Source organism: Indicator indicator, chromosome 1 (genome assembly GCF_027791375.1).
Source record: "Indicator indicator isolate 239-I01 chromosome 1, UM_Iind_1.1, whole genome shotgun sequence".
In the NCBI taxonomy this organism is placed as follows: domain Eukaryota; kingdom Metazoa; phylum Chordata; class Aves; order Piciformes; family Indicatoridae; genus Indicator; species Indicator indicator.
Genome location: NC_072010.1, coordinates 94,914,152 through 94,925,029, shown reverse-complemented (window position 1 = coordinate 94,925,029; position 10,878 = coordinate 94,914,152). Strand labels below are relative to the sequence as shown.

Genomic DNA, 10,878 nt, shown 5'->3' with positions numbered 1-10,878 from the left:
TAGACCATGTCTCTCAGCACCACATCCAGGGATTGATGGTTTATACAGTCAACAACCTCAAAGCTACAAGTGCAAAAGCTAAAAGACAGTTGAATAGAATAGTGCCAGGTTGTTTCTTCAGAAATCAGAAAGGACATGTCATCTTTTGATTCCCTCACCCATACAGTACCACAATAATGACAAAATAATATCTCATTTGCAAAACCTTTATTTACATAAATAGTAAAAAATGAAACAAATATACAGCACCATGCCTGTAAATTAATGTTTTGCAAAGGAATCTTGTTACTATTCCTGGTAGAAACTCCTCAATGTGAGTCCCTTGGGAATCTGAAGTTGTAGGAAGCTTGTGATGCACCCAGTTCTGACACACCCAGGAATGTGAGAGCAGGACTCTGCTATTCTCCTGCAGCTGCCCAATCACCAGAGGAGGTGTTTTGAGGAGTAATGCAGGAGTTTTGAGGAACCTCCAGCCTTGCCCAGAAAAAGGAAGAGGATGGAGCAGAGAACTCTCAGCCATCATGAAAGAAATATCAGAACACTCTCAGAATGTGGGACACACTTAGCCTTAGCAAAGCCTCAAGAAGTTAGACTCCATCTGTAATTTAGGTAATGGGAAGGTCATAGTGAGTGTACCCATGTCTTCAACTTGGAAATGGCTGTGTCCATAGATCAGGTGTCCACAGTGATTGCCAGGCAGGAGGATGCTTTTTTGATTTTGTGCCCTACAGGAGGTAGCTATTTACAGGTTGTATAGCTTTGCTCATGCCAGGTGTTTTTTTTTTTTTTTCTGGCCAGTTGCCTGTCCAGTCACCAACTAGCCATATTTGGTCATATTATGGGCAGTAAAAGGGATAAAACCAGAAAACTGTGGGACTTTTAAGGTGCCTCCATCTGAGGACAGGGCTATGGAGAAAGCATATTGCAGGTCTGAACTACATTGGTTCATGCTACTATGTCAGTCTGTGGTGCTTCTTCCTGAGGTATGTGAAGAAACACGGATGTCAATATACCCACACAGTCTCAGCCTGTATGAATGAGAAATTAAGTCTGAAGGACAACTCAATGTTGTTGACATGAAGTGTGTTTTCCAGCAGATTTATGCTGGAGAAACATCGCAGACATGAAGTGGTGGCTCCTTTCCTGGCTGTGTGGGAGGTCCACACACTGGTACTGACCCTGGCTCTTAACATATTTAACAGGAGTTGAGTGGACTTCCTATTTATTCACAGGATATGTCTTGTTTGACACCCAGAACTGCGTCTTATACTTGGAAACATTGGCTAGTGAGTCTTCTGCTTTCATTTTAGGTTAGTGAGTCTTCTGCTTTCATTTTAGGCTTTTATAGTCTAGTTTCAACCTCTTCTAGGACACAAAACCTGGACCTACATCTACCAAAATTCCCTCCTTTCTCAGCAGGAGGTACCACAGTATGTGGGCTTGCACACAATCCACTTAAGAGACCAGCAGTCTTCAAGTGAGGTTTTCAAGCTAAGCTACCTGGGCCTTCCAGGAATCACTTCTATACTGTCAGTGAAGCTTTCCAATAACTGGTCAGTTTTGCTGTTAGGACACAGGCTATACCACTTAAATGGTGATGATTTTCAACTTGCCACCTACATCCAAAAGGACAAATAAACTGCTTCACAAGGGAGGACACAGAGCAGCTCAGTGTAGTGCAGTTCTAAGGGGCAAGATATGTGTTCTTTGAAGCCCTCATGTGCAGATAAATATGGTGCCAGTGAGAACACAGTCATACGAGAAGCTTTGCAGGCTGTCTAGTCCTACCTGGACAAGGGTAAAACCAGAACTCCATTTTGTGGACACCTGAATTAGCTCTACAGGGACCAAGGGAGCACAAATAACTCTCTGACAATGTCAGAGATTCCCAGCTACCAATGGATGAGATGTTAGTCTGGGGAATGTTCTTCAGAAGATCATCCTATTCTTCTTGGAAAGTAAGGATAGTCTTATTTCAAGACACAATGCTAGAAGGAAGTGAGATGTAAAGAGGAAAGAAGAGAAACCTCTGTTGTAAGAGAGAGAGAACATGCGTTTGTGTAGTCTTCTGATCACTCAAAACTTTTACTTCAAAGTCCCAGAATTTTAAAGGCATCTCGTAAATCATCTACTTCGTAGAGCGGCTGCAGGGCAAAATATGAATGATAGGTCAGTTGTCAAATCAGCAGGAACCTATGAAGATACGAAAGGAGGAAGGAATGGAGGGGGATAGGATGAGAGGTGGAAGAAGGGGAAGAAAATGAGGAGATATAAAGAAAGTTGGGGGATAATGTCATGAGGGGTATGAAAGGTGAAGACACATAAATTAGTTAAATGGCAGGTGGCAGATAAGGGCAGCAAGAGCACAAAGGAACTATAGTGAGGAAGAGAGGAAGAGGCTGAGGGGAAGAGGAACTGGAAGGACAAGGTGCTCACCAGGAGGATCCGTCGAAGTTTCCTGGACAGATGGACAGAGTTTTCATGCAGTCCTTCCCAGGCTTTGAATGTTTTTTCCCTGTTCTCCACAAACGTATTCCAGCAATAGAAGTAGTCTGTGCAAGGAACAAGGGAGTTAAGAGTGCTCAAGACTGCCCCAGAGAGGACAATGACCTCTCCTAGGATCACTGAACCATCACATCCTGCCATCATCTTCTCTGCTCCTTGTTCTAGCTTCTCCCACCCTCCTGGGTCTTCCTAACCCTTGATAGCTTTCTGCCATCTCTTTCTTGCCTGCATATCTCACCTTTGAAGGTCATGATGGCAATCTGAGCCCCTGCCTTGTGCAGGCGCCTCAGCCCCTCAGGCTCAGCCTTGCGGTCCTCACAGAAGTAGAGGCGTGCAGTGAAGATGCGGAGTGTCAGGTTGGGATAGGTGCGCAGGAAGTCGGCCACGTGCCGGGCACAGTCATAGCAAGGGCTCCAGGAGGTGAACCAGGTGATACGGTAGCAACGACCCGGGTCCAAGTTCCAGGCTGAGATGTAGCGCAGGAAGAGCACCTCCACGTGACAACCCATCTTCGTGAAAGAGGGAAAGGAACAATGAGGAGCAGAGTGTAAGAGGGGTGAGGAGGGAGATGTGAGCTGGATGGTGTATGAGAGGAGGAGAGACAAGGTGGAGGGTAGGTCCAAAAGTAAGAGGGAGAAGGCGTAGAGGTATGTAAGTAGAAGACCAGCTGGAATGCACTGATACATAGGGACGTCCAAGTGGAATGAGTGGGAGCTAAGCAGAAAAGGAGGCAAATGTAAAGCAGCAGGGAGTATGGATGTCTTGTTGGTAATGCACTTAGGGGTAGCATAAAGTACAGGTTTACCTGGAGATTGCATCTCTCAAATAATACATTCCATTGCAGTGTCCATGCTTGTGGACACATCTTTTAGTTGCCTGCATTGCTGCTGCAGCCCTCCTTTCCCTGCTGCCGCATGCACCTCAGCATGGATATAAGAAGAGGATGCTAAAGTGTTCCCCGCACCTTATTGCGCAGATATCCAAAGTCCAGGGAGCATGATGTGGCACTGTCACGGCGCTTTACAACATAGCAGAGGTAGGTTTCACGACGGCCTTTGGCCCAGCGCAAGTTCTTGAAGTTGTAGAGGAAGAGTTTCCTTTTCATCAGGAGGCTGCAGAAGAAGTAAAAGAGAATTGACATCAGCTCCACCCTGGAGCCACCAGTTGGCCCTGTCTCTGCTGAGAGCACCAAAAATATCCTCCTAATGTCCAGGTGTCTCACTATGAGAAGAGCATCAGTAATTTGCATGCAATATGTTAGGGAAAGGATACAAACGTGACTGTGGTGATGAAGCAGCTGACTTTGTGAGAGGGAACAGCAAGTGAATTAGTAATTATTAGTCAAACAGCAACTATGGCTGGATAGAGTATGAAAATATCTGCAAATATCCAAAAAATGGACACCAATGAGGGTGAGGATGAATGTGTCTGACAAGATCTGGGAATATGACAGGGTCTGGAGTTCAGTCATCAAAAAACATTATTTTTGCTGTATGGAACCCTGAAATCCACCAGGGCAAGGAATGGAACAAATTAGAGTCTCTTTAGAGAGCACTGGAAGGAGATTCTTTCCAGCATTGCCCAAAATTGCCCACTGCACAGCTGGAAATGTGTAGGGCTAGTGGCTTGGGTAAGGTGCTGACAGAAAATGCAGTGGGGTAGGAATAGTGACACATCTCCAAACACAAGTACCATTCCCACATCAGAAAAATGTTGAAACTGGGGGGGACAGGCTGCCTCCACACCCAGGGATCCTGCTGGGTAGAGGCAGCAGCAGGACAGGAAGGATAAAGTAGCCACTGTCCATATCTATCAGACTTGCTGCCATGCAGGCAGCTGAGAACAGCTGTGTTCACTGAGGTGAGATACTCATCACCCCCCAGCAATGCAAACCAGAAGTGAAGGTATTAAAAATAACCATGTCCTTTGTCACTTTTTCCCTCTGATGCCCTGATGTTCACCAGGCAGATGTGAGTCAATTAAAGTGATACTGAGCTGGGTTTCCTGGGAATTCTCCAGTGAGTGTAGGAAAAGGTAATTCGGGTTTGGTATGAATTGAAATCTGATATAAATCTGACAGTCTAAGCAATATAAACAGCTATCATCTGTTAGCTAGTGTCACCAGAAAGCCTGAGCACTGTTGAGCACTTAATCTCCAGCTAATGGTGGCATACTCTGGGCTCCTGCAGGTACTCCTATCTGTTGTGCACCCTCACACATGGCCACTGTACGACAGGTAATTAAGTCACACACATTCTTTTGGCTTTTGTTATTGACTACACTGGCTTTACTCTCCTGCAGCACACTGCATTGCACACCACACCTCTCCAAAGAGGCACATTCATCCCACAGATAGGCAAGCCACCTCCTCCCTTCAATGTTGTCCATCCTGCTCATGTACAAAAAAGCAAGGACACACACACTCAGTTATCCCAGTCTTTGTGGGGCCAGGCTCTTCTCAGTGGTGTCCTGTGATAGGATGAGGGTCAGTGGGCACAAACTAGAACACAGTAAGTTTCACTTGAACATAAAGAAAAATTTCTTCCTGTGAGGGTGCTGGAGCACTGAGCAGGCTACCCAGAGAGCTTGTAAAGTCTCCTTCTCTGAAGGCTTTCAAAACCCACCTGGATGTGTCCCTGTGCAACCTGATCTGGGTGATCCCACTTTAGAGCGGGGTTGGACTGGACAATCTCTGAAGGTCCCTTCCAACTTCTACCAGTCTGTGATTATACAGACATGCTCCTAGAGAAGCAGATCATATGGGAGTTATGGCATGTCTTCTTCCAGAAAAAAATCCACAGATAAGACAAGGCTTTAGAGAGACCTGCACACACTCAGAGTGTAAAGCATCCCTACTAAACCTTTTATTTATCCCGCCAACAGTCTTTTTGAGGTCTGTCCTGTAAGCACTGCCAAAGCTGTGCTCTGCTGGGCTTGCAGACTGTCAGGAGTAGAGGACAAACTACTACCACTGCATTTCATCACCCCTTTCTCTGGTTTGTGCGCCTGTGTTTCCCCTACCCACTGCACAATCCCCATCATCACTTTCAATTTACTTCTCACACTTAGAACTGTTGCACTTTCCTACCACCTAAGACTGACCCTATTCTCCTGCCTTTGTAGTAACACTACAAGTATGTCTGTATATTCCCTAAGTGTACACACACACACACACACACACACACACACACATGTTGTCCCCCTCACAAAACTGTCAAGCAGAGGTTAGCCACATAAGCCAGATGAAGAACAATGACAATTATATTGATGCTGCATGAAAGCTCACATGGAAAAATCTTTTTAACACATCAGAAACTTTAGGGAAACAGGCTTTCCCTTTTTTTTTTTCCTCTTTTATTTTGCGGGGTGGTGGGGGGGGGAGGTTTTGGGCAAACTCATTTGCTTTCAAAATGCTTCTGATTTTTCTCACTCTTCCCATTTTAATCTGTTTAATGGTTTTGTCCCTGTAGAGCTGCATGTGGATGCAAATAAGGGTGAAGAACAAAAGATGTCCCCAAACCCCAGAAAAACAAAATTATGATCACTTGGGTTATTTTTCAGTGTCAGAACAAAGTGGAGATAATTTTGAAGAACAGAGCCATATTTTTGATTAGAAATGTTCATTAACATCAGTTCCTGTTTTCTTTTCTCTCTGGAGTTCACTGTCTCTGGGCTTTTCTTGCTATGGAGGATTTCAGAATGTGTCTGGTAGGAGAAGAAGAATGACCAAACAGATGTGGGGAGCAACTGAGCAAAGGTGCAGTATGGGCTACTTGATACATGTGAAACTCCTAGAGCTAGATCATAGCTCAAGGGAAAGCAGCAAAGACATGGGAGCTGTGGCTATACCCAACCACTGAAGAAGGCTGAGCAGAGACCTCTTCCTAAAACGAAGATTAGTGAAGCCAACCCTCAAATCAGAGTGAAGGCCTCTGAGTATGTGAATGACATGCCGTTGCAGAGAGAGATTAATGATAATTAACTGGCAGAATAACTGCAGTGCAAGTAGAGGAATCCAGTGTTGGAACAGTCTGTGTTTACAAGCACAAGTGTTTGAGCAGCAGAAACAGAACAAGACAGAAATCCAGTGCAAGAGAATGAACAGGTTAATAAGGAGAGAAAAGTGGGCAGGTGCTTAAGCAGTGGATAGCATCCAGATGTTCATCTTTCTGTGACTTGTTCAATTTTGTTTCTAGAGAAGAACGCAAGGGAAAAGAAAATAGTCATGAGAAAGAGAAATGACAGAAAGAGAAGTCAAATACAAAGTGACAGCCAGTCAAAGTGAAAGAATGACAGAGGCAAGGTGCAAGAGCAGGATGGGGCAGGGCATTACATGATCACTGAGTCAGAGGGAGAAAGGGACAGTGAGCACCAAACGGAGAGTTGGTTAATTCTAAGGGAAAGATCCTCATTTCTTATATAAGAAAGAAACTGAAGGCACTCATTTTACCTGTCCATGACTCCCAGGCTCTCTCTCAGGTGATGGGATTGCAGGGAGGTTGTCTTGCAGGCTCTGTCTGTGCAACCTTCTGACTTGATGTAGAATGATGTGGACTGTCCCCTGTGTTCCCTCCCCATTCACTCCTATCTATCCCCTGCTGGCTTTCGTCAGGGTGTGGTTGAGGGAGGAGTTAGAGAGGTCACTGGATCTGCAGGAGATGAAGATCAAAGGGTTGAGATATGAAGGAGCATCAGTTCTGAAAGATGCTCATCACCTATTGGTCACCTCAACCACTGCACTCCCTGTTGGGTCCTCCCCATCAGGCAAAATTATTCTGAATTAATACCAGTAACACAACAAGGCAGGAAGCATTGTCTAGTGGTTAGAAGGGGGGTCTGGGAGCACATTCACCACTAATGTGAATGTGGGCAAAACCACACTATCCCTCTGGGCCTCAGGTTACACAGCTGTGCAGTGCAAACGGTGACTCTGCCCTTCCCCTACCATGGAGGGACCTCTGTGCAACACCCTGCAGCCACTCAGCTGGAAAGAGCTCAGGGAATACCAAACTTCCCCCCTTCTCCTCCTCTATGTCCTCCCTAAAAGGCCCAGCAGCTGCTTTGCATCATGGGACAATACTGAAGATGTGTGTAGAGTGAGAGGGATGCAGCTTTGGAGTGAATCTGAGGCTTGACAGGGAGCCTCTGGCCCTACTTTGACATCTGAACATTGCCATGGGTACCTGAACCATGTCAATATGCCAGAAGTGGTGGCAAGCCTCAACTGCAAATCCACATGGAAAGGACTGGTGGAGAATAACTCAGGATACGAAGTTGCTGATCCAGGTGACCCTGGTGTTGCAATCTGTCACTGACAGGGTGGCTGCTGAGACCTTTTATCTGATGGCTGTGCCCAGCAGGCGTACAGCTGTACTCTGTCATGCCTGGGCTCATGCTCAGGATGCACACGCTTTGCTCTGCCAACATCACACTCTGCCGCCCAGGCTCTGCTCAACCATGGTCCTGCAGCACCTGCCCATCTCTTCTGCAGGGCTGAAGGACAGCCAAGGAATCTGGCAGCAGCTTCCTGAGGAGGAAGCCAGGGGATATTCTGCTTCATTTCCTCCTCAAGCAGGACACAGTCAGTGCTATGGCTAGGAAACACGGATTTTGTTTACGTCATGCCAGGGTAGTTCTTAATTTTTTCTCTGCTTGATTTACTTTCCTCATTAATTTTACTGGCTTCCAGCATGCTATGGCTTTGTGAAACCAGTATGCAAAAACATGAAAAGGAGATATGAGTCACCAGACCAGAGCAGATGACTTGCTAGCCCAGCACATTGAAAGCACTTGTCTTTGAGAGTGGCTGTTCTGGCACACTTCAGGAAAAGGGGAAGCACTTGTGGAAAGTCCAGGGTTGGGCTGTCCTAATCCTTGGGGAAGTGTTTGTGTAGGGCACACACTCAACAAAAGGCAGCTGTATTGGTCTCAAGAGTTCTGGCAATTATCCTTTGAGGATCTGACTCCTAGTGTTTGACCAAAGCCTGCAATGCTTGAAAATCCACACAATGTCAAATGGGACATTCCTGCTCCCCTGTCAGCCTTTGCCCTGGCAGCACCTTGGGACCAAACTCCTAGGCCAGACTGAGAGTCGTTTTGTCACCCTTTCATACCAGTTTTTACTTTTACTAACGCAAGCAGGATGCTTGTAGCACAGGGCATAAAACAAAGAACACACCCCAGGAGATCTGTTTCTTGGAGACCACAACTGTTTATGAGGTTCAACAAGACCAAGTGCAGGGTCCTGCATCTGGGTCGAGGCAATCCCAAGCACAAATCCAGGCTGGGCAGTGACTGGCTGGAGAGCAGCCCTGAGGAGAGGGTCTTGAGGGTGCTGGTGGACAAGAAGCTCAACATGAGCTGTCAATGTGCACTTGCAGCCCAGAAAGCCAACCAGATCCTGGGCTGCATCAAGAGAAGTGTGGCCAGCAGGTCAAGGGAGGTGATTCTCCCCCTCTACTCAGCTCTGGTGAGACCCCACCTGGAGTACTGTGTCCAGTTCTGGAGCCCCTATTACAAGAGGGATATGGACATGCTGGAACATGTCCAGAGAAGGGCCACCAGGATGATCAGAGGGCTGAAGCACCTCTCCTATGAGGACAGACTGAAAGAGTTGGGGCTGTTCAGTCTGGAGAAGAGAAGGCTCCGAGGAGACCTTATTGTGGCCTTTCAATATCTGAAGAGGGCCTACAAGAAACCTGGGGAGGGACTTTTTAGGATATCAGGTAGTGATAGGACTAGGGGGAATGGAATAAAGCTGGAAGTGGGGAGATTCAGATTGGACATGAGGAAGAAGTTCTTCACCATGGGAGTGGTGAGACCCTGGAATGGGTTGTGCAGGGAGGTGGTTGAGGCCCCACTGAGGCCAGGCTGGATGAGGCTCTGGCCAGCCTGATCTGTGTGAGGTGTCCCTGCCCATGGCAGGGGGGTTGGAACTAGATGATCCTTGTGGTCCCTTCCAACCCTGACTGATTCTATGATTCATCAGATAAATTAAGGTAGTTTCAGCTTTATTTTTGTTCTGGCTCCTAATTTCCATAGCTAAAAGCTTGATGAAAAATTTACATAACATTTTCTGCTCTGAAAGGAGTCAAGAAATATTTTCATGGCCAGTTTGGTCTTCCCCATAAGTTACATTTGTGTGTAACGATTTTCTCAAAAGTTTAACATATCAGGCCTCACAAAATGTTTAACTAGATCCTTCCTCTGGTCCTGCCTGTAAGTGGAATTGATTGCTCCATGTTTAAAACATCAGGTCTTTTCCTTAAATGAGGAGAGCCTCTTTGGTCTCCACAGAGATGAGAGAATAAACAAATGAATAGATAAACCCTATTTATGTCACACTTTGGTGGGGCTCTCAAGCCTCAACAATGATGTAAGCTTTCTAATGTCCTTGATTTTGACCAGTAACTTCCCTCAAGCTAGAGGTGGTAGCATTTCCCTGCCTCTGGCTCAAATCCCCAGAGCAGAAATACATTGATGTGGATGTGTTTTAATGCCTCACAGCAAGTCTAAGGTGACATCTTCAGGGAGACATTCAGCTCCTATGCAGTTCTGCCTAAAGCAGAAGCTGCAATCTCTTGTCAAAGCAAGATTTTGTTCTTTAGCAGATGTCACCTTTTCTCTGGTTAAAAAGAAAAATAGGTTGGAAAACCATGGGAAGGTTGCTGATGCCTGATATAGTTGCCAGTCCAGCTTCCACCCTGACAGTAAATTGCCAAATCTTTAATATATGGTGAGACCTTTTTGGCTAGGAGCTAATAGACATGAGGAGAGTTACTGACCATTTTCTTCCTTTCTGCTCAATGCACTTCTTTGGAGAAAGAACTGGGTATGGGAGAGAAAAAAATGGTACCAAAAATTGTCCAGTCTCTGTTTCTGATTAAATTCTGGGTCAGTTACAGTTAAAGGCTAGTAGAGAAGGCTAGGAAGGATCCTGTGCTGATGTGTTTGGACACCACTCCATCTTATGAGGATCACAGAAAAATATTCTAGCACCCCTTCAGGGTCTTGTGCTTGTGGCTCTATTCCCTATCTTGAAGTGGGAATCACAAATAACACCAGGCTGAAGGGCAGTTTATGGGAGGAGTATCACTATTACTGTTACTAAAGATTCAGAAAGCAAACTGCAAAGAAATCAAAGAGCAAACTTGTGGTGAATAATTCAACTATTGAGCCCCAAAGCAGAGGAAATGTTTCTTGTTTAGTCAACAGGAAGCTGTGTATTGGTGTGTGCTGATACATATACATATTTTTTTCCATTCACCCTTTGCTCAGAAATCACATTTTGAAACAAGCAGCAGCATCACCCATTGGTTGGTTCTTATGGCCAATACCAGAAATGCTGACACCTCTTTCCCTTTGGCTCAAGCG

General features: G+C 45.8%; 1 protein-coding gene across 1 annotated transcript; it reads right to left on the bottom strand.

Moving 5' to 3' along the window:
• Positions 1–2,090: 2,090 nt before the first annotated feature.
• Positions 2,091–6,963, bottom strand: AICDA (activation induced cytidine deaminase). Its single transcript, XM_054390372.1, has 5 exons — positions 6,956–6,963; positions 3,470–3,617; positions 2,744–3,014; positions 2,437–2,552; positions 2,091–2,144 (listed from the first exon to the last, which is right to left on the bottom strand). The coding sequence occupies exons 1-5, from the start codon at positions 6,961–6,963 to the stop codon at positions 2,091–2,093; spliced, it is 597 nt and encodes a 198-aa protein (XP_054246347.1).
• Positions 6,964–10,878: the final 3,915 nt, after the last annotated feature.

Bases quoted from the DNA above. Each gene is read 5' to 3' on its own strand.
- AICDA (XM_054390372.1), bottom strand. The intron at 3,015-3,469 runs GTGCGGGGAACA...TCTTTCACGAAG, and splicing joins TTGGATATCTGCGCAATAAG to ATGGGTTGTCACGTGGAGGT. The intron at 2,145-2,436 runs GTGAGCACCTTG...TTTGCCCTGCAG, and splicing joins AACTTCGACGGATCCTCCTG to CCGCTCTACGAAGTAGATGA.